Source organism: Trichechus manatus, unplaced genomic scaffold, assembly GCF_000243295.1.
Source record: "Trichechus manatus latirostris isolate Lorelei unplaced genomic scaffold, TriManLat1.0 scaffold00004, whole genome shotgun sequence".
Taxonomy (NCBI): Eukaryota; Metazoa; Chordata; class Mammalia; order Sirenia; family Trichechidae; genus Trichechus; species Trichechus manatus.
The window spans coordinates 29,179,877-29,204,254 of NW_004443940.1; the positions used below are offsets into that span (position 1 = coordinate 29,179,877).

General features: G+C 41.2%; 1 protein-coding gene and 1 non-coding gene across 2 annotated transcripts in view; one reads left to right on the forward strand and one right to left on the reverse strand.

Annotated features, from left to right (window-relative positions):
* Window positions 1-1,944, reverse strand: part of SLC9A2 (solute carrier family 9 member A2) — a 68,099-nt gene extending 66,155 nt beyond the window's left edge. The window contains exon 1 of the mRNA XM_023733834.1: window positions 1,486-1,944. Coding sequence (XP_023589602.1) covers window positions 1,486-1,833 — 348 coding nt within the window. The 5' untranslated portion in view covers window positions 1,834-1,944. The remainder of the gene's footprint in view (window positions 1-1,485) is intronic.
* A 9,531-nt stretch (window positions 1,945-11,475) lies between these two features.
* Window positions 11,476-11,582, forward strand: LOC111821150 (U6 spliceosomal RNA). The gene has a single exon (XR_002824610.1). It is a non-coding gene; the product is annotated as a U6 spliceosomal RNA (small nuclear RNA).
* Window positions 11,583-24,378: the final 12,796 nt, after the last annotated feature.

Below are 24,378 nucleotides of genomic sequence, written 5' to 3' on the forward strand. Positions count from 1 at the left end.
TCTTACAAGAGATAAAAGGAAAGGGAAGCAAGCAGAAAGTTGGAGACCTCATACCACCAAGAAAACAGTGCTGTGAGCAGAGTGCATCCTTTGGACCCGGGGCTCCTGCGTGGAGAAGCTCCTAGTCTAGGGGAAGATTGATGGCAAAGACCTTCCTCCAGAGCCGACAGAGAGAAAGCCTTCCCCTGGAGCTGATGCTCTGAATTTGGACTTCTAGCCTAGTAGGCTGTGAGAAAATAGATTTCTCTTTGTTAAAGCCATCCACTTGTGGTATTTCTGTTATAGCAGCACTAGATGACTAAGACTGTTATCATTACTATCACTATTACTACTACAGAATCATGGATAACATAAACCAGCACCACTGGTGCTAACCAATTTGCTTACCAATCAAGGCTGACTCGAGGTCTTTCATTAGCAGAGCTAGATCGATTTGCAGGCCTGTGTGTGAAGGGAAAGTCTTCCTTATCCCTCTTGGGCACACCTCGCCTGAGTTCAGAAGGCAAGGTGGAAGTAAATTTTGCCAACATTAAGATCCTAACAGCCTCTGAGTATAATTGTCAATTAAGAGAGAGTTACAAATAATTTGTGTTCTCTGAATAAATACCAGCTTGTGGGAAAAGGAGGAGTACCAGAAACATGTTGGTGGAGTGGTAACAGGAAGTGACTCTGTGATGGCAAAGCTGCCTCAGATCACTAGCACGATAAATAAACCAAAATCCCAGATAAAGAATAGCGCTTAGTATGTGTTATGGTCTCACATATATTCTGCACACTGTAGATTACATTACACTGATAGCTTCGCTTCTCACAGAGAATCCTGACACTTGAAATCCTTTAAATTATGATCAAAGACCATCACCTTGAAAAGTGCCAACCTGGTAAATCTTCAAAGATAAATCTTCATCACAATCACTTGCATGCTCTTCTGGCATAACCAGTTAACCAGCTGACTTCAAGTTTAACCAGCTACCTTCAAGTGGATTCCAACTCATGGTAACCCTATGTGTGTCAGAGCAGAACTGTGCTCCATAGGGTTTTCAATGGCTGATTATTCGGAAGTAGACTGCCAGGCCTTTTTTCTGAGCACCTCTGGGTGGACTTGAACTGCCAATGTCTGGGTTAGCGGTCAAACACATTAACTGTTTGTACCGCCCAGGGACACCTTCGTCTGGCATAAACGCAGGGACTTGTAAGCAGGATTTGCTATACAGTTTGCAGGGCCCAGGAGAAAATGAAATGAGGGGCTCCCTGTTCAAAAAGCATTAAGACGCTCAAGACAGCGACAGCAGAACATTAAATCAAGTGTGGGCCCTCTGAGTGCAGGGCACTGTGTGGCTGCACGGGCACACACTCATGAAGCTGGCCCTGCTTGTAAGGTCTCACCCAGCATGTTCACACTTTTTTTTCCCCAGCTGTCTGTCTCAAAAAGCTGGTGGGTGAGCACCACGTGTTGGAGTAATGCAACAGGAACGTGCTACTCACCACTGTTACTGCATCATTCAGCAGTGACTCGCCAAAGACCAGGATGTACAGCTGCTCATTGACGTGAATGTTCTCGAAGACAGCGAGCACAGCCACGGGGTCTACAGCTGAGATCAAGCTGCCAAAGAGCAGATTCTGGAGCAGAGTGATGTCACTCAGGCCAAATGCTTCAATCTGGCAGATACCAAACAAAGACACTCCAATGCCAATGGAATTCCAAAGCGTCCCTACCACAGCATACCAGAAAATGGTGCCGATATTCTCAAAGAAAGGACGAGTTGGCATGAAATAGCCCGCATCGAGTACAATGGGTGGAAGGAGATACAAGAAAAATACATCGGTCTTCATTGCAGGTGGCGACTTTTCATCTACTCCAAAAATAATCCCACCTAGGAGAAGTCCAACCAGGATAAGAAGACAGCTTTCAGGCACTATCGTGGGCAACTTGTGGTAGAGATGGAAGCCTGTTAAGGAAAACATACACACAAAATTTGGGTTATGCAGGAATTATGGAGAGGGTTATTTGGTTCTCTTTGAATAACTAATGGGTCCTATTTCAAAATCTCCCAGGTTAGCAAAATTGGCAACTGACTGGCTTTACAGATTATGATTTAAAAGTCAAATGATTCCCTTAAAACCATTCACAAAGCATATTCAAGCAAAAATCTAAATGTAAATCAGAAATAGAATGCTACAGATACAAAATATGTATATAGTACAGTGCTCTGCCCTATAAGGTCACTGTGAGTCGGAATCAACTCAACGGCAATGGGTTTGGTTTTGGGGTTTTGGGTGGCACAGTGGTTAAAGTGCTTGGCTGCTAACCGAAAGGGCAGTGGTTCAAATCCACTACCCACTCTATGGGAGAGATATGTGGCAGTCTGCTTCCATAAAGATTTATGGCCTTGGAAATCTATGAGGCAGTTCTACCTTGTCTTATAGGGAGACTATGAGTTGGAATCGACTCAACAGCAATGTTTTTTTGTTGTTGTTGTTGTTTTGATATTTATATTTGAAACAATTTGGTGATTTCCAAAGCATTTTTAGATGTAACATCTCATTTGATCCTCATAAAAATCCTAAAGAGTCAATTCCGACTCATAGGAACCCTATAGGACAGAATAGAACGGCCCCCATAGTGTTTCCAAGGAGCGGCTGGTGGATGTGAACCGCCGAACTTTTGCTTAGCAGCCAAATGCTTAACCATTGCGCCACCAGGGCCCCATGTGGCAGGCTGTTAAGGAGTCTTCCTTCAATCCTGATGCCACATTCTTCTTATAGTCCATCTTCTCGGATTATAGCAGGCTCCAACAATTGGTGGGGCGTTATCTCTCAACTATTTCTCTTTACCTATGCCCTCGGGCCCTTTGGCCTCAGTGTCAAGAGAAGCCAAAAAGTCCATTGAAAACCACATCTTTGTAATCTCACGTCACACTGACTCCTATAGCTTCGCCATGTCAGCTTTCACGGTGTGATAAGGATGTGACCGTACTGTACATACTCTTTGCTGTCAAGTCGATTCCGACTCATAACGACCCTGTAGGACAGAGTAGAACTGCCTCACAGGGTTAGGAATCGCTGATGGATTCGAACTGCCGACCTGTTGATTAGCAGCCATGGCTCTTAACCTACACCACAGCTCTCCCCGAATCCATAGGGTTTGAGTGCAATAGCCTCCTTTCTGGAATGAAGGCCCAGCCCAAAGGCTTCGAGTCAACAAGCCTTAGGGCTACCATATAATGACTGCCTCCCTGGCTTCAAATCCCAGCTCCCACACTTTCTGCCTGTGACTGTGTGTTATGGATTGAATTGTGTCCCCAAAAAACATGGGTTGTCAGTCCTAACCCCTGTACTTGTGAATAGAACCACATTTGGAATAGGGGTTTCTTTGTTATGTTAATGAGGCCATTATCGGTGTAGGGTGTGTTTTTAAGTCAATCACTTTCGAGATATAAAAAGAGCAGATCAGGCACGGATGCAAGGAAACACAAATGGAGAAATATTGATGCCACTTAGAGATCACCAAGGAACAAAGAAAGAGAAGCGGAAAGAGACGAGGATTTTCCCAGAGCGGACAGAGAGGGCCTTCTCCGAGAGCCGGTGGCCTGAATTTGGACTTTAGCCTCCTCAACGCGAGAAGATAAACTTCTGTTCGTTAAAGCCACCCGTAGGTGGTATTTCTGTTATAGCAGCACAAGAAGCTAAGACACTGTAGATAAGCTACTTATCTGGTCCGGCCCCAGTCTGCTCATCTGTAAAATAGGGACAAATGTACCCACCACATAAAGTATTGTAATGATAACGGCATTGCCGACTCCACAGCACTTACCACTGTGCCCACGACATCACAAATGCCCCCCAATTTTAGTTTTCTTCCCCTCTTTCACATGAAAAACAAATAGTTCTAAAGAAATATGCAGAAGTAAGGAAGAGGAACGTGCTACAGGCAAACTAGGCAATCCTTGGAAAAGCTATGGGACCGCTCTACTCCGTCCTATAGGGTCGCTATGAGTGGGAATCAACTCGACAGCAACGGGTTGTTTGTTTCTTGGTTTTTTTTCTTAGAGGCAAACTATAAAACAGGTGAGACTTGTTTTCAGTGGCTCCCACTTCATCTTCTTGCCTTTTTCTTTACTTTTACTGCTACTCAGCCTCAGGTACAAAAAAGTAAAGAAAAGACTTCCTGAATTTCAGTGTTCACAGAATAAAACAAACCCACATTTACAAATGTGTATGCATTTGTGGCTCTTATTTTTCCTAAGCATTTCTGGAAAGGGAGATGAATTTGAATAGACTGAAATTGTTTTCCCTGAGTCACCACTTCACCTAATAGTATAGAGAAATATGTCAGTTACTGGGAAAAATCAAATGAACTTGCTAACGACTTTTACAAGGTTCCGCATGAGCTTCTGCGGGGACAAGCTGTTTAGTCCAGGGATTGGCTAACTTGACAGTAAACGTTTTCAGCTTGTGGGTCATAGGTAACTCTGACTCTGCTGTTTTAGTGCCAGAGCAGCCACAGATAATATCGAAACAAATCAACATGGCTGTGTTACAATGAAACTTTATTTATGGACATTGAAATCTGAAGTTCACATAATTTTTCTGTCACAAAATATGTTTCTTCTTTGATTGTTTTTATTATGATAAAATATATGTGACAAAACATTTGACATTACAGCAGTCTTCACATGTACAGTTCAGGGACATTAATTATGCCCATCATGTTGTTCAACCATCACCCAAAAATGTAAAAACCATTCTTAGCTTACATGCCATACAAACAGGCGGTGGGCCATTGCTGAGCCACAGGCCATGTGGTTCACCTGCCTCTCGATCAGTCAGTATTCTGTATCTCCTGCTAACTTCTATTTATACTGTTCTGAGTCATTCAGTTTTTATTACTAGTACATAAAGGTCTGTGAGGATGGATGCTTTAAAAATCTATAATTTTATTTTAACTGCAACAGAAACTCGCTTACTGGGAAAGAGACCAGGATTAGGGGTTTCTTTTACAAAATATGTAGTTAAAATATTCCCTTTCAGAGTAAACTATTCTAATTTCTTGCTGCATACAACTGTTGAAATTAATTGACCTTAAAAACTAAAGATCTGTTTATAATTAAATCCACTAAAGTTTCCCATTATATGTAAAATAACCTATTTGTCAAGTTCGGGGGAGAGAGCAAATACAGGAAGCTTCCAGATAACAGGATCCACAAAAGAGCAACAATGTAAAAATCAGAGAAAACCAGTCTCAACAACAACAACAAAAATACAAAAGAAGTTTCAAAAAAATACAGCTCTAATTAACAAGCAGCACCCCCACAAAAACCCCATTGCCATAGAGTCCATTGCAACTCATAAGGACCCTATAGGACAGAGTAGCACTGCCCCACTAGGGTTTCCAAGGAGCAGCTGGTGGATTCCAACTGCAACCCTTCTTTTGGTTAGCAGCCAGGTTCTTAACCACTGCGCCACCAGGCTCCAGCAGGTGGCACAGCAGAAGGGAAAGGAGAGCCTAGCAGGGGCAATTAGAAACAGCGCCCTCAGGAGACAGAACTCTAACTCCAGGTGAAGCACGCAAACTCTTTAAATAAATACAGTACTCTCTATCTTAGCTGTAAAGGAGCCCACCGGTGCAATGGTTAAAGAGCTCAGCTGCTAACCGAAAGGTCATCAGTTCGAACTCACCAGAGGCTCTGCAGGAGAAAGATGTGACAGTTAGCTTCTGTAGAGATTACAGCCTTGGAAACCCTATGGGGCAGTCCTACTCTGTCCTCTAGGATCGCTCTGAGTTGGAATCCACTTGACCGCAGTGGGAGTTTTTATCTTAAAAGTGCTTCAAGGAAAAAATCATGATATTTATTGGCAAGCCTGTGGTAAGTACAATAAAAGTTGATGTGCACACCAAGTCGGTACCGGGCGACTGCTGGGCCCCGAGCCAGCGCTAGGCTCCAGTGCTGGTCACCCTCAAAACACGTGATATGGGGAACACTAGATTTAAATTAAAGAATGGTGTAGAATAAGTCATGTCTATTTGGATGGGAAAAAAAAAGACAAGCATTTATGGATACATTAAAATTGTTTTTAAGTATTAGGACAAATACATACATTTATTTAGGCCAAACAATGCTGATTTTCTATATCTCAATTTACATAGTAATCAAATATATATACTTTACAATATAATTTTAATGAGCAAGGATAGTCAGAAACACGGAGAAAATAATAAATAAAGACATCATTTTAATCAGATAGTTCAACAAACCCCTACCACTACCTGCTAACACAAGTGGACAAAGACTTAGTAACAAAATTTAACTATAAAAATAAGTAGAATGTAATTGAGTATATAACCAAAAACCAAACCCGTTGCCATTGAGTCGATTCCAACTCATTGCAACTCCATAGGACAGAGTAGAACTGCCCCATAGGGTTTCCAAGGAACAATTGGTGGATTCTAACTGCCAACCTCTTGGTTAGCAGCCATAGCTCTTAACCACTACGCCACAAGGGTTTCCAATTGAGTATATACATAGTGTAAATAAATAAATAATAAAACTAAGCACACAAATAAATAATACAGAAAAAAAAAATAGGGTTAAATAAATAAACAGGCTAAATTATAAGTTTCTCATAAAATTTAGCCACATGCCGAACCAAAAAGTACATGTAATAATCACCTCACTAAAAATAATGAAACTATCAATATAGACATTTTTTAAATGTTCCACTTTTGAAATTTGCTAAGGATTTATAATAATAAAAATAACTGGAAAAAAATGGAAATACAAATGAAACCTTAAAAAATTATATGATCATTCTAAAGCAGAGAACTTACATGGTAATTGAATTTTCCAGTTTACCATTTACAAAGACAAAGAAAAACATGATGAGTTTAGTCCCTCCACGAATAACACTGAAAAGGTACAAACACAGAAAGTTAAACCCTTAATCAGATACTTGAGTGTCTTCTAGGTACAAGGCTCTCAGGGACATGAAGTTGAGTCATGGATGACTCCTGTCTTTCATGAGCTTGTATCTGGTAAAGAAGATAAGACCATAAGTAATTACAATGCAAGATTAAAAGTGATCAATGCTACGAAAGAGAAGATGTTGTAAGTACTAGAGAAGTATGGAAATTAATTCAGATGTGGACATTCAGAAAGACTTCAGTGGAGGAGATAGCATTAACCCTTTGGTGACTCAATTATTTTCTGCTTTGAATTTTTTGTTGATACCATGTGTTTTCATTAATGGAAGCATGCTGAATCATTGAGTGTGTCTGAATTTTTGGTAGGTAATATGGATTTTTTTTCTCACCCCCTCCCAGAAGCATACCCTACCTGTTTAGTAGTACAGGTGAAGTACCACTAATTATACTCCAGAGTCCCCACAGGCGTCTATTGGTACATACGTGTAACACATAACAATTTTCAGAATTTCTATTTTTCGTACCAAAAATCCAGAGACCTCACACAATACCCTGTAAAAACAGTAATTTGTGGCGGATGCCTGTTTCTTTGGTTTCAAACAGTCATAAAGGCCCCTGCCTCATGGCAGCACACACTATCAGTATTATAGCAGCTTCCCAATAAACCCCAGAGGCTGAAAAAGTTCATGGTCACTGTATGTACCGCCAAGCATGAAGGGTTTTGAGATAGTTGGATGTGGCTACCTCAATTCGGAGGGGAACAAAGCCCAAGTCAAGACACAAGGAAAGGGGTGCAGTGAGGAAGGGGTGTCCGGACTGATCTGAACACAAGGTGCCTGAGGTAAAGAAGGTCCCTAGGTGGCACAAGTGGTTTGCACTTACGTATAGCCTGAAGGTTGATGGTTCAAACCCCCGCAGCAGTGCCATGGAAAAAAGGCCTGGTGATCTGTTTCCATAAAGAAAACCCTATGGAGCAGTTCTACTCTGTAATACATAGGGTCACTATGACTTGGAATTGACTCTACAGCTACTGTTTCTTTTAAGGTAAAGAAGAGGGGGTGGGTCAATCAAACAGGGTAGAGCCACACTATAGGAGGCCTTACAGTAAAATGTGGAAGGGAAGAGATAGATTATTCAAAATAAAACTAGAATTTATAGATTTAGAAAATTTTATTGTACAAACTAAGGAAACATGTCCCGGAAATTTCACCAAGAATGTGACTATACAATCTTTTGCCCAAGAAATTAGGTCTGTTATTTATGAATCTAATCAACCACCTCAGCAGAAATCCTGTCAGCTTAGACTGAAAAGGACAGAGACAGGACAAAATAAAGAAAAGCTGTCTGACTCTTGGAATTCTACAGACAGGAAATGGGTCAATGAGGCTACTTGGTTGCAGACATTTGTTGTCCTCCAAGAAAAGGAAGGCACAATCCCAGAAGCAGTTCAGAGATCAGAAGAACTGTCAGAGGGACCACTGGGGCAGGGCTGCCTTGGCTTCAAAGAGTGAAAACACTTTGTGAAAACAATCTAGATGCCCATCAACAGATGAATGGATAAACAAACTATGGTACATACACACAATGGAATACTATGCAATGATAAAGAACAATGATGAATCTGCAAAGCATCTCATAACATGGTTGAAACTGGAGGACATTATGCTGAGTGAAGTAAGTCAATCACAAAAGGACAAATATTGTGTGAGACCACTACTATAAAAACTCATAAAAAGGTTTACACACAAAAAGAAACAACCTTTGATGGTTACGAGGGAGGGAAGGGGTGGGAGGTAAAAACTTTAAATAGACAAAAATAGATAAGTGGGAACTTTGGTGAAGAGTAAGACAGTACGCAGTACTGGGGAAGCCAGTACAACTTGTCCAAGGCAAGGCCATGTAACTCAATAGACTCATCCAAACTCCCTGAGACACCAAATTACTGGGCTGAAGGCTGTGGGGGCCGTGGTCTTGGGGAAAGTCTAGCTCAATTGGTATAACATAGTTTATAAAGAAAATGTTCTACATTCTACTTTGGTGAGTAGCATCTGGGATCTTAAAAGCTTGTAAATAGCCTTCGAAGACATTCCACTGGTCTCACCCTACCTGGAGCAAGGGAGAATGAAGAAAACCAAAAACACAAGGGAAAGATGAGTCCAAAGGACTAATGGACCACAACTACCACAGCCTCCACCAGACTGAGTCCAGCACAGCTAGATGGTGCCCGGCTACCACCACCAACTACTCTGACAAGGATCACAATAGTGGGTCCTGGACAGAGCTGGAGAAAAATGTAGAATGAAATTCTAACTCACAAAAAAAAAAACAAACAAAAAAAAAACCACAGACTGGAGAAACCCCGAGAATATGGCCCCCGGATACCCTTTTAGCTCAGTAATAAAGTCACTCCCGAGGTTCACCCTTCAGCCAGAGATCAGACAGGCCCAGAAAACAAAACGAGACTAAAGGGGCAACACCAGCCCTGGGGCAAGGACGAGAAGGCAGGAGGGGACAGGAAAGCTGGAAAGGGGGAACCCAAGGTCAAGAAGGGGAGAGTGTTGATGTGTCATGGGGTTGGCTACCAATGTCACAGAACTACACATTGTCACAAAACTACACAATGTCACAAAACTACACTAATTGCTTAATGAGAAACTAGTTTGCTCTGTAAACCTTCATCTAAAGTACAATAAAAAAAAATTAAAAGGAAAAAAAAAAAACCCTGACTGCTCCAAATGCCAAGTTTTAGCCACCGTTAAAGGGAAGTCTGCTCATCTTCAAAACTACAAGGAGGTTCACAAGACAAGCACGTTGAAGACATCATTGAACAGTCTATAAACCACTAGGTGGAAATCGTGTATATTACGGACAATTACTCCAAAGAAAATAGTCATCCTTCCTAATATCTGACAAACAACATGTATGATTACTTATTCTTTCTTTCATTCATCCCCAAGAATTTCTCAATGCTTGCCTTGCCCCAATGTGCAAGACACTGGGGACACAGGAATAAACAAGACACACATGGTTTCTGTCCATAAGGAGTTTACAGTCTATGGGGACAAAGAAGGTCAAATAAGTCATGACAAATGGCACGCCTGTCATGGCAAGGGAAATGAAAGTCACAATGGAAGCACATTTCACAGGCCCTTCCCTTGTCTGCCTGGTGGGGGCAGTGGGGACGCCTTAAGTAAGTGAGTGGTGTTTCACCTGGGAATTGAAACAGAGTAGGAGTGTGTGGAGAGGGTCTCCCAAGCTGAGGGAACAGCACATGCAAAACCCACAAAAGCAGTACAAAGTGTGGCCCGTAGGAGGCACTGCAAGAAATGCAAGAGATAGGGCAAGACTGTGTGTCTTGTCAACCAGTGGGCCTCGTCCACAGTGTCCAAGATGGCGGGAAATAATGGCAACCCAAGTGGGTAAGGAGGAATCCGGTATGCTCTTCAGTTAAGATATTAACAAGGGGTTTTGAGAGGGCAAGGAGGGCCCTCTATGTTGCTCCCTGCCCTGTTAACAGTTTACAAAGGTTTTTAGCAACATGATTAACAGATGTCACAGATCTCTTTGAGGGTCCATCTTCCCCACTAAAGAGCACGTTCACAGTGCTGGGAGCAAGTTTTGCTCACTTTTGCGTTCCCATCACCTCATCTAGTGTGCAAGAGGTGGACAAAAAGGGCCATAAAGAAAAAAGTTCTCGATTGTCATTTGGTCTAGTTACTCTCCACTAAGGTTATACTCCAAGCCCAGGGAGTTACACACACTGAAAATGCATCAGATGTGCATTTTAAATTGGGGATGCTGTCACTGAAAGCTAATGATCTTATACCTTGCCTTTTATCACAGTCCTTGCATTTCTAGTTCCAACTTTTCATAGCTGTTTAATTTTGTTTTTATTTCCCATCAGAATGCACAGTCGATGGGTTTCTACCTGATGATGACTAAAGATGTATGCTTTAAACACTGCGGGTGATTTCCATCTTGGTCTCAACTTCATTAAGGGCCTAAGAGCTATACTGTTCATCCTTAAAATCTTCATTTTCATTCATCTCTTTCCTACTCATTCTAATGAGCATGGCAAAGTGAAATAAAATCTTTACATAGCTGCATAAACCCTGCTGTCCAACGGGCATAAAAAGACGCTGCTGCTAACACTGAACTCTGCTGGGAGGCTCTGTCACCGGCGAGAGAACCCCAAATACTGACTAACCAGCTGTTAGAGTCTGAACCGAGCCTTTGAAAGGCAACTCCAGGAGCCGACATAAGGTGTGTAAAGCAGGCGGCATTCAAAAGTAAAATTCAAAAGTCAGGATTTCCTGCAATTCAAAGGGTAAAATAAGTGATTTTTTTTTTTTTTACAAAAATGTTCACGGCAAAACGTCCAATAGTAGGAAAATGGTTGAGCAAATGATAGCATATTAACATAACAATATACCACAGCAATATGTTGATTATATCAACACTTCTATGTGTTCGTTTGAAATAATGTGCAGTGAAAAAGAGCACAAAAATTATTACAACATCAAGTGTTTATTTTCTTCAAAATCGTTAAATTAGTGCTTACTTCGGCAGCACAGATACTAAAACTGGAATGCTACAGGGAAGGTTGGCATGGCCCCTGCTCAAGGATGACACGCAAATTCATGAAGCGTTCCATATCTTTTTGGAAAGGGGCAGCGTGCTGTCACATTGTGGGGAAGGCAACCAATGTCACAAAACAATACACGAATAAATTTTTGAATGGGAAATTAACTTGAGCTGTAAACATTCACCTAGTGCACAAAAAAGAGACAAAAAATTGTTAAATTACTGATTTTCCTCACACATATCTTTAAAGGAAAGAGCCTCTTATGTGGTACCTGAGCATATACTGAGACCAGATATGTCCTTGTTTTAATTGACAAAATAGAGATGCTTCAGTGAGAGTGAGTAACCCTTTCATTTAGAATACCAGTGAATGTCAGAATGCCATCTGATTTATCTATAGAGTTTAGCTTTCACAGATGATGGTGTTGCATGACTTAACGAAATGTCAGAGCATGGTGAGAGGAGCCAGCCAGGCTTCTGAAGCAGCCCAGCACCGCTTCCCTTGCCGACGCTGCTTCCAAGGAGCACAACACGAACACTGTTCTTTAGACAGTCTGGAGATTTAGCACGTCTTTCCATTTTTATCAGTGGTCAGAGTATGTCATGAGTTTTTAATTTATTTGCCTTTTTTATTGTAACATGATCACTTTCTGAGAATGGTACAGATTTTTATTATTAACTTCACTATAAAACAAATTCCAACTGATCCTGGGTGTGTAAGTATTCCAAATAATAGACTCGGCTATCTTAAATATAATGAGGTCTAGATATTGGAAGTGACATTTCATGTAACTTGAAAAACTCTGGACCAGGGGGTGCAAACTGGCAGGCTGTGTCTCAACATTGCCTGCAGGCCTTTTTTCTTTTCCTTTTTTTGTTTAGCCTATACAACAGTTAGGTCCCTGGGTGGCATCAACCGTTTGCACTCAGCTATTAACCAAAAGGTTGGTGGTTTAAACCCAGCCAAGAGGCACCACCTGGCAATTGGCTTCTGTAAAGATTACAGCCAAGAAAACCCTATGGAGCAGTTCTACTCTGTAACACAGGGGGCCGCCGTGAGTCAGAATCGATTAGATGGCAATGGGTTTGATTTTTGGTTTTTTGTATACTATAGTTAATATTTAGAAACCGAGAGGTCTTACATATACATTCTCCTTTCTGGTTTATCTTGAAAAATCAGCAGAACTGCACCCTCTGCCACCCATCCCAAGTCACCTCTGCAAGGAGGCAATCTCCTGGAGCCAATCAAGGGCTTCCTTTAGTCAAGACAAGTGTTTGTTCTTCAGCATGCCAGCAGCCACTCCCACTGTCCTCCCTCTCCCCCTCCTCCCACCTCAGAGCGCACGCATGCACGCACGTCTACCTGGGCCCCAGTGCCTGCCACCTGTCCATACCTCATGTCCACAAAGCCAGACATCAGAACGCTACTAGGACTGTAACGGAGATTGCAGTGGAGGAAATCCTTCCATTTCCTATTCATTCTCATTGTTCTTTTTAGACTCCAGACTTCAAATCACAACCACAGCAATGAGAACACAATTTAGACACTGAAATCCCATGAATTACAGGACAGCCCTCTATCTCTAAGTCACGCTGAGCTCCTCAGGTGTCAGGGTGTCTCACTGTCCCCCTTGGGACACCATGGCCAGACCTTGGACAGGTCCAGTACACTGAACTGGTGAAGTTCACTTTGCAGGCTTTAAGAATTCATGGGGTAAAATGCTGGTCTGGGAGCTTCCACTGGAGGCAGCTGCATCCTAATCTGATCTCTGTGTCAGGGCTGGGCACAGGATTTGACTCATTACTACCTGCATTAAATTCTTTTTTTTTTTTTTTTAAATTTCAGACTCACTGTTTACATTCCTGGGTCATCAGCAAGAAAAGGTTGAGTATTAGTATTATATTTTCCTCTCCACAAGATGTTGGGCTAAAGAACTAGCCTATATCTAATGAGACTGAAAAGTATTTTGCTGAGTTGACTTTTCAAACATCCATAACTAGAAATTTTATACTTGGTTTTCAAAATGCAAACTCGTTATTACTCATGATAGATTTGAAAGACGTGAGCATGTGTGAATGTATGGAGGTGTACATAACTCACGAAAGCAAAGACACACACGTGCACGGGTGCGCACACACAAACTCATAAAGCCTTCTGTTTCATTGTGCTTCATGGAAGATACTGTATCAAACCAAACTCTGATGAAAAGTTTCCTGTCAGACAGAAGGATGTATCCACTGGAGCCAAAGGCAGAGGCAGCTGCAGATAGTGCTCTCAGCAATTTGCTGTTGAACAAAAAATGACTCTCTCTCTGGACTTCAAGGAGAGTCCCAAAATGAGAAAAGAACATGCTATCGCTCTAGGAACTGAATCCCTTGGTGGCTCGGCTAGTCAAGGATGAAGTGCTCCTGGCTGCTGAGGAGTCTGAGCTACATCAGCGAGCAGATGAAGGACACTGTTAAAAGGAGCAACTCCATTTATACAGCTTCCCATTTTGTGACCTTAAGGCATTTGACAGCCCTCCAACATCTCTTAAAATCTGAATCCAGTGAAGTCCTTTGCTGCTGGATGACTACTTTGTGGTAAAAAAAAGCTCAAGATTTTTCCAGGAATTTTTAAAGATATTGATATGTAAGAGACTGGCTAATTAGCACCTGTGTATTACACGGGTGTCGTATTACACAGGTGTCCCTAGGTGGTACAAACAGTTAAATACTAAACTACTAACTGAAAGGCTGGAGGTTCCAGAGGCACCTTGGAAGAAAGAGCTGGAGATCGACTTCTGAAAATTTATTCATCGATAAGCCTATGGAGCACAGTTCTACTCTGACACACTTGGGGTTGCCAAGAGTCAGAACTGACTCTACGGCAACTGGTTTTGTTTTATTAAATATACAAACCTACTGCTGACGAGTTGATTCTGACTCATAGTGACCCCATATGGTTTCCAAGGCTATAAATCTCTATGGAAGCAGACAGTCACATCTTTCTCCCATGGAGCCGCTGGTGGTTTTGAACCACCAACCTTTTGGGTTAGCAGTCCATTGTTTTAACTATAATTCTTTTGCATTCTAATTCATAAAAAAGCAAATCAATGTCTTCCTTTCCGAGATGAGAAATAAATTGTACTCAGAGGAAAGTCAGTGAAGAAATAGTAAGTAAACACTTCATTTTTCTGAAAATAGTATTTCTCACTTCTTATTTAGAGTTATTCACAGTTTTAAATGTTATATTAGGTTGTTTACTACTAACTGGCTTTCAAATACAGGTTAGCCCTCTACATCTGGGGGTTCCACATCTGTGGATTCAACCAACCACGGATTGAAAATATTTGGAAAATAAAAAACAAAAAAAGGAGGCTCCAAAAAGGAAAACTTGAATTCGCCATGTGCTGAGCACTCCACTGAATGCATGGGAAGGACGTGCTGTGCAGGCCTCCCCTGCTGTAGCCTCCTGCCATCTCACAGTTCCTCGGTTTCTCCAGCACTCATTTGAACATCGTTTGCCTCGAATCTTGTTCCTTCACTACTTGTGTTGTGTGCACCTTTGTTTCTGTGCAAAATGTCTCCTACAAAGCAATGAAGTGGTCAAAGTAATCCCTCAAAAGCTAAGAGGGAGCAAAGTTCTATTTACATAGCACTTTTCAACTATTTACATAGCATTTCCATTGCATTAGGCATTATAAGTAATCTAGAGATGATTTAAAGTATACGGGAGGATGTGCATAGGTTATATGCAAATACTACACCATTTTATACAAGGGGCTTGAGTGTCTGTGGATTTTAGTATGAGGGGGTCCGGGAACCAATCCCCCAAGGATACCAAGGGACAACTGTAACAAAAACAAATTATGTACTTTACCCCCTTGCCTACTTCCCACTAAAGGGCACCATCTAAGATTACTCTGCAACTGGGTCACTGTTGTGGATTGAGTTGTGTCCCCCCAAAAAGTCTGTCAACTTGGCTAGGCCATAAATCCCACACTGTGGGATTGCCCATCATTTTGTCATCTGATGTGATTTTCCTATGTGTTGTAAATCCTATCTCTATGATGTTAACGAGGCACAATTAGAGGCAGTTATCTTAATGAGGCAGGACTCAATCTACAGGATTAGATTGTGTTTGAGGTCAATTTCTTTTGAGATATAAAAGATAGAAGCAAGCAGAGAGACGGGGGCCTCATACAACCAAGAAAGCAGTGCCAGGAGCAGAGAGCATTCTTTAGACTTGGGTTCCTGCATGGAGAAGCTCCTAGACCAGAGGAAGATTGATGACAAGCACCTTCCTCCAGAGGCGACAGAGAGAGAAAGCCTTCCCCTGGAGCTGGTGCCCTGAATTCATACTTCTAGCCTACTAGACTGTGAGAGAATAAACTTTTGTTTGTTAAAGCCATCTGCTTGTGGTATTTCTGTTATAGCAGCACTAGATAACTAAGACAGTCACCATGCTCCTTTTTGAAGCTAGAAGTGGAAGAGGTCTGGGGGTGGGGGGTAAGAGCCACACTCTGATTCTGAACATGCTCAGTTCTTGCCATTAGCATGCTCGGATTCTGTGACAGCCAATAGAACGAGGCTAGGTTTGTGTCATATGAATTTTGCAAAGTACTCCATGAGCACAATGCAACAAGGACCAAATACACACGCGGCACCCTCCACGCAGCCCCCGAATCACAGCTGGCTCAGCTGTGCCCTCACTGCACACAGAAAGCAACTCCACACCAGGAAATAATAATACCAACACTGGGCAGTTCTCAAGTATCTCTGCATATATTATACCTGGGTGTGAAATGCGTGCCTCCCCACGCTGAGCAATCCACAGGTGCCAGGGGGTTTCTAATACAGCCAGGTGGGAAATAAGATCCACACAGGGAAAATACTGAACGCTGCCCTTGACCACGCCGCTGCTGCCTACTTGAGACTGAGTTTTCTTATTTAGAAAAGTCTTTGACTCATGTTTCATGGGAAGTGCAGCGCAGAATGAGCAAAGAACTTATTCTGAATGTGTCACGACAGCAGCTTTAGATTTCACAGCTACGAAGCAGATTCAACAGCCCTCATATGATTCCAAACATCTTTAACTTTACTGAGTTTCCCCTCCTTGTGGTTCTAGGCCTCCCACTTTTTTCCCCCAGAAACACCACTGACCATGAGGTTGGACCAAGAACAATTCGATCTGAAAAGATCGTTCTGAGAATAAAAAGTTTCCAGTGTGTAGGCATTATTTAGGAGGGGTTACAGAGTTGAGGGAGTAGTTAAGTTTTGGTGATTATTTCTGAATAAACCCTTTGCATAGTCACACGGAGCTCTTCACCACTAGGCCACCAGGGCCCCAGTCACGTGGAGGGAGGGAGGAAAACACTCTGCTGGAATACTGTAACCTAGATTCAAAACCTTCCATGCAGGCTAACCTTTGAAAGCAATTTTTATTCTATTGCCCCAGGCTAGATGTTAAACCCTAGGAACTGTCATTCTTTCAACCCATGTGTTAGTAAATGATTTAAGCCAATTTTGGTTTTGTTTTTTGCCCATTGCTATAATTAAGTTGTATAAGCCTATGCAGGGAGTCTACCCCACCCACCAACCACCTTATGTCATAGTTGTATTTTCTGTTTGGTTTTTATTTCTTTACAAGCCTGCTTCTAAACAAATCTACCACTTACTTAAACAGATCAAAGTATAGCAAACAAACCCACAATGGCCAGGAATTGCCATCTAATTTCATTGTTCAATTAAGTGGTTCCTAACACTGTACTACAGTCCCCAGTTATTTACATGGAAGGGGAAATGATTGCACACTGGTGGCTGGGCTAAACTAAGAAACTCCTCTATTCGGTAAATTACACTATTTCCTATATTTTGTAGAATCGTAACATTTCTGTTCACTTTTCCTGCTCCTGACTTCTGATTACCAACTCCGTGGTCTTCACATGGCAACCCCGCGTGTATCAGAGCAGAACTGTGCTCCATAGGGTTTTCAATGGATGATTTTTCAGAAGTAGATCTCCAAGCCTTTCTGCTGAGGCATCTCTGAGTGGAATGGAACCTCCAACCTTTCGGTTAGCAGTCAAGTGCGTTAACTGTTTGCACTACCCACACACCCCACCAACCAATCAACCACCAATTTCCATCGAGTTGACTCCAACCAAGGCACCAGCGACTCCTAAAACCAACTGCAATCAAGTCCACTCTGTGAGTCAAAAGTCCACTCACTGGCAACTGATTTTTTTGGTCTTTGCATATTTACTTTCCATTTACCTATAGTTGCAAGGACCCAAGCTGTTTCAGTGAGTATCAGGATATAAGTGTCTTAAGGAGTCATGTAGATTCTTCTCGGTTCACCTTCATCAGAATTATTATGTTTCATTAAAATTATAGCCAAACCTACTAACTCACTGAAGGGAAAATGGAGCACTGGAATGCTGCCAATTATACACGATGTCTGTTCAGAGATTTAGAAAAAGTAATAACTCCCCTGGTTTCCATATCCTTAAAACACAAAAAGGAAACATCAAGACCAGATGAAAAGAAAAAGAGAAAAAAACTACTGCAGTGGGAGTAGCATATTAAACACACAAGTCAGCTATCTTGTCAACCAAATCCCTTTGGCAAAACCATGAGCACTCAGGAGCAGGGCTTAGCGTGTGAGTGCCCGAAGGAACAAATGTCAGCAGTGAAGCAAAACAAAACAAAACAAAGACTATTGTGAGGATCCTACTAGATTACAGATGTGTAACAATGAAAACTATAACACACTCTTATTAAGAATGTCGGTACCGTTCATTTTCACTACACACACTGGAAGCTCCACTGAGGCAGACACAAGCAAGGAGACAAGGCCTTGGTCTCTGGAGCCTTTGCTCTAGGAGGGAGGGACGGGGAGTACACAAGCCAGCTAATAAATGTATAGTTAAATGTCCAAGAGTGAGAAAAGCTCTGAAGAAAGTAAACCCAGGCACCAGGCTACAGAGTGCCTGCTGCTGTTAGCTGCCTTCAAGCCAGAACGTTGTGTTCCACAGGGTTTTCACTGACTGATTTTTCGGAAGTAGATCACCAGGCCTTTCTTCCTAGTCATCTTAGTCTGCAAGCTCCATGGAAACCTGTTCAGCATCACAGCTACACACAAGCCTCCCCTGACTGATGGTGGCAGCTGTGCATGAGGTGCACCAGTTGGGAATCAAACCCAGGTCTCCCATGTGGAAGGTGAGAATTCTACCATTGAACCACCAATGACCCCACAGATTGACTGGGACAGCAGCTATTCACACGGGCACATATATTTTCTTATTCCGTTGAAAAATTCAGCTTCCCAAGACAGACTGAGCATCTCCTAGGAGCTTCCAGACAGTTCATAAGAGCATGCAGCTCCAAAGTAAGCAGAGCAGACATGTAGACACCAACAATGTATCACTCTCAACCCTGAAGACACCAACAACGTTATCACTCTCCACCCTGAAGACTATAGACGTTTCAATCAGATAGCAAGGAGGGGAGCACTGTTTCTCATTATCGTTTTTCCTTACCATGTTAGCGTTTTGTTAGAGAAACTGTACGGTCAGTCCATTTGTGATTCTGCCTTAGAATGCCGGTGATAAAAAGCGCTGCTTGACATTTCAAAAACATCAATAATTAATTTAGGTGGCTTTAAAATGCCTTCATACTTAGATTCCCAGAGAAACTGTTCATACAAACAGAGCAAGAGGACTTGGGAATCATCTGCTGAAGAACGCACTTCCCCTGCATGCGCACGAGTTGACTGTTCGTGGGCCTTAGTGACGCTGAATAGATCCGGTAGCTATGGGCTTTCCAGAAATTTTCAGGAGGAATACTCCTATGTCTACATATAATTTTAATATAATAAACCCAGGCTTCTCTTGGCTTAAGTTTCTTTTGTAAAAGCTTTGTTATAAATGATGCCTCCCTCACAGAGAATCTCATTTTATCCTTGTGGAAATATTAAAGAGATGGAACAGACATATAGCACTTCTTCTAGTAATTAAACTTGAGGGTCAGGTAGGTGAAGACCTGCCAAGGTCACATGACCACATTAGGGTCTCCCTATTTCTAATCTGGGGTTATCTTTTCCAAAGCTTATTCAGTCCAACACTTCCAAACTGTTCATACTTCATGAGTGCCTACTATGTGCCAAATACTGTTCTAGACAGTGGGTCAAACCAAGTCCACTTCTTCATGGAGCTTATGTCCAGATGAATGTCATTTATGTCTGTAAATGTGTACATGTGTATTTAATTGATGTGTGTGTGTGTGTGTATGCATGAAAAATTAAACATATTTAAACATCTTTACCCTGTAAATCTGTTTGGGTTGAAATCTGGCCTCTTAATGTGTGTCAATTACATGGTACCCAAGTTACATGGGTTTAGCGTTTAACCTATGAATCCTTAGCATATTAAAAACATATTTTCAAAAACATTAACATTCTATGTTCCCTAAATCACCGATGGTAGAAAAATGCTAGACCAAGATTCAGAAGTTCTTGACTCAAGTGCTGACTCTGATACTACTTACAAGTTATGCCACCTTGGACAAATCTCTGAATTTTGGGGGGGTCTATATTTTTAGTTCTTCTGTACTACCTAATCTACAAAGTTGTGCAGTTACATCAATTTAACTTTAGGGTCACAATTTGCAGACGTATACTATTTTATTAGTCCTCAAAATGCTCCTGTGAAATACACAGGGGTGGTATTATAAATACTGTCTGATCTTACAGCTGCTGGCTCCAGGTTAAGAGTAAGCAAGATAGGACACATCAAGATGCTTCCTAAACTGTAGGCAGATGTAAGAAACTTTAATATCCTTCCCATGAGAGGGAGGGAGGCGGAGCAAGCCATTTGTTGTGGTGGTCAGCTGTCGTCAAGTCAGCCCTGACTCATGGCGACCCCATGCGTAACGGGACAAAACGCTACCCCATCCTGTGCCATCCCGATTGGTTGCAGATCGAACCGTTGTGATCCATAGGGTTCTCACCGGCTGATTTTCAGCAGTGGATCTCCAGGCCTTTCTTCCTAGTCCCTTGTAGTCTAGAAGCTCTGCTGAAACCTGTTCAGCATCATAGCAACAGGCAAGCCTTCAATGACAGAGAGATGTGGCTGCATATGAGGTGCATTGGCCAGGAACTGAAGACTTAGTGGAGTGATAAAGAACATGAGCTGTGTATCCTGTATGCGTGGGGTTGAATCCCACCTCTACCACTTAATAGCTGTGACACCTTGGACAAGTTACCTAAGCTCCTTGAACCTGCTTCCTCGTCTGTTTTTTAAGACTGGGGATAATAATGGTGCCTACCTCCCAGAGTTACCATGAGGATTAAATAATATCATGAATGTAAAGCACTTGGCTCAGGCATTTAGCCTGGAATAATTCTCCATAGTTGTTAGCTATTATTATTTTATTAAAGAAACTGTGGTGGAGGGATTACTCAGTCTCACTCATCTCCACCCTCCAATGCCATAATGAAAGTGCACGCTCGGCTGCATTGCACTGATCGGGTTTCCCGGCCTATGGATCCCTAGGAAACCACCCCCGGGAATTGACAGTAGCAGAACTACCAGTGAGGGCGTCACAGAGACATAGCAAGGGCGTTGTTTTACTGCCCTGTGATTCTGTGAGGAACTTTCCCCGAATAACAAAACCTTCAAGCTTCCTCAGAGTACTTTCACCTTCAGGGTGGGTCATGTGCAATCTGATTCATTTTCAATTGAAATTTCTAAATATAATTGTAAGTGTGATCTTTTTCTTTCTGTCTTTTCCCATGTGAGCCCTTGTATGCTAATACTAAGTAATAACATGAAATTCACCTGTAAAATATGATGCTGCTGTAGAATCATGGAGAGCTTTCAGAGGGATGCCCCCGCCCACCTTCCCCTGGAATTATTCAAGAGGCAGAGGTATACAAGGCATTTTCAAACAAGGGATGCATTTTCAAAATAAACATTAGAAAGCCCTTATATGGGGATGAACAACGTACAAGATTGTTGCAGGAAGTACATCAATTATGATTTCATTACATTTAAAAGATGTAATTGCAAGAGAGTAACCTGTAATTGTGCATATATCACTTAGAATGACAACACTCCCATGTCTACACATCACTGTAATATAATAAACGTGTGCTTTTCTTGGCTTAAGTTTCTTCTGTAAAATCTTTGTTGTAAATGATTTCCTCCCTTACAGAGAATCTCATATTATCCTTGAGGAAATACTAAAGAGATAGAACACACATATATCCCTCCTTCTACTAATTAAACTTGAAGGTGACGTAGGTGAAGACTTGCCAAGGTCACAAGACCACATTAATGGCAGAGCTGGGATTACAATAAAAACTCACTGCCATCACTTCAATTCTGACTCAGAGCGACCCTATAGGACAGAGAACTGTCCCATAGGGTTTCCTAGGTTGTAGTCTTTCTGGAAGCAGATTGCCACATCTTCCTCCTGCATGAGTGACTGGTGGGTTTGAACCACCAATCTTTCGGTTAGCAGCCTAGTGCTTAACCACTGTACCACCAGGATTACAGTAAAACCAAACCCAACCCCATAAGGTTCTAAGGAGCAGCTGGTGGATTCAAACTGCCGACTTTCTGGTTAGCAGGCATAGTAGCTCTTAACTACTGTGCTACCAGGGCTCTAGGATTACAATAGGATCTCCCTATTTCTAATCTGGGGTTATCGCTTCCAGAACTATTGAGCAGTTCCTCTTGTATCCCAGTGTAAAAATACAGAAGATGAAACAAAGGCAGAGTAGTCAGGGCTCCACATCCTGCAGACAGAAAAACTAGTCAACTACACTTTATTTTTGCCTTCCATTGAAGAGAAGCCCATAGGGTGTTGTGAGAATTATTTAACAGATGTAAAGTGTTAAAATTATTGTCTGGAACACAGTAAACATAGTATTTGCTATTTATTATGATGAGTATTATCCTCTTTCTGAATAATACAAGAACTCAAAAATTTCTTTAACTGTTATCTCTCTGTTCTATTATTCCAATTTTTTGTCTTGTAATTTAGATTTGGTTTGTATTCAACTTCTTCCAAATTAGTTTTTTTTTTTAAATAAGCATTTACAGAGACTTGCAAACGTTTATTAGTTTTTCTTCATTGTTACTTCTAGCCTCTCTTTTCCTCTCAGCTGTTCTCTTTTTACTGAAATATGATGTTCTTTAATCAATAGGTACTTCAGGGAGGACCTCTGAAAGGTACATGCTCTTGGTCTTTGGTTTGAAAATGTCTTTATTTTGATTCACTCTTGAATGATAATATGTTTTGGTATTGATTTAGATGTCCTTTGTGGCTTTTGGGGCTTTGGGGTTTTTGGGTGACTATTACTTATCCCTTAGATGATATTATTTCCTCATTTTCTACCTTCTTTTGTTGCTGAAGAGAATTACTCTGTTGTCACTCTCACTGCATTTGGAATTAATCGGACTTTTCTCTTTGGATGCATTTAAGTTTGTTGGTTTGAATATTTCTGATATTCTACAGTTTCCTGGCTATGTCCAGGTACAAATTGATTTTATGTTTCTGGCCTGGAACTTGTTGTGCTTCCATGTTGCTTAACGGTCATTTCATAGTTTTCACCTCTTCTCTTTTCTGTGCTGTTTCTCGCTGATTTTATCAGATATGTTTCCAGTTCACCAAACCACTCTCTGTGTGTGTTGCTAATTGCTGCTTTACCCACTCACTGGATTTTTATTATATTTTCATGGGGTTTTTTTTTTTTGGTCCTTTTTCAAATCCATCTGCGTTTTGTTCATACTCTTCCACCATTTTTTATATTTCTGTTCCTCCTTTCATTTCTTTCCTCATTTAAACTACACTCATTTTGTAGTCTCTTTCGGATTGTTCTGTTCTTTCCAGTTCTTGGGTGCCAATCTTTATTTCTTTAATCACATCTGCTGACTTTCCCTTTGGAATATTTACTGTTAACTATGTTTCAGAAATTATTTTAACATTTTACGTACATTAAAGAATTTGATTCTCACAACGCCCTATGATGTTGGTACTTTTATCATCCCCATTTTACTGCTAAGGCAGCTGAGCCCAGAGAGTTTGAGTCACTCACCCAAGATGACATGACTACAAAATGTGTGGTCAAATGTGCCTGGGATGTGAGCCAGGCAGTCTGGTCTGGCTCCTGTTAAATCAGATAATCATATTAAATATTTGAGAGTGACCACAGAAGGAATAGAAATAGAATGTATAATAGCATAAAAAAAGAAAAATTGAAGAAAAAAATCGACCAACCCAAAATAAGGCAAAAAAGGAAAATAAAGAACCAAGTAAAAGTACAATAAATAGAAAGCAAAATAAGTGTAAATACATCACTACAATAAATGTAAAGTGATTAAACTTTTTTTAAATACATAGATTTAAATTTTTGAGTTAAAGATACAAAATCTAGTTATATATGGTTTAATGAGACACACCTAAAAGAAAATGATCCAGCTGAGTTGGCGGTAAATACAGGGGAAAGATATATCTGGAAAGTACAGATTTGGAAAAAGATATAAGTGCAAAAAAAAAGGGTTATTCTGAATAGTAATAGACTATTAGCTAAAATAGACTTTAAGCCAAAGAGAATTAGTGGAAATAAAGAGGGAATAATTTAATAATTAAAGGGAGAACTCACAAGGAAGATATAAAAATACTGAACTAGGATATGCCTAATAACATAGCATCAAACATACAAAACAAAAATTGACAAAATCAAAAACAGTAATTAAGATCCACAATCTTAGAAGCTGATTTTAATGTACTTCAGAAATGAATAAAGTAGCCAAAAAATTGGTAAGGCTACTGAAGATCTGAACATCACAATTAGAAATCTGATCTAGACTGCTTGTGTGTCTGTG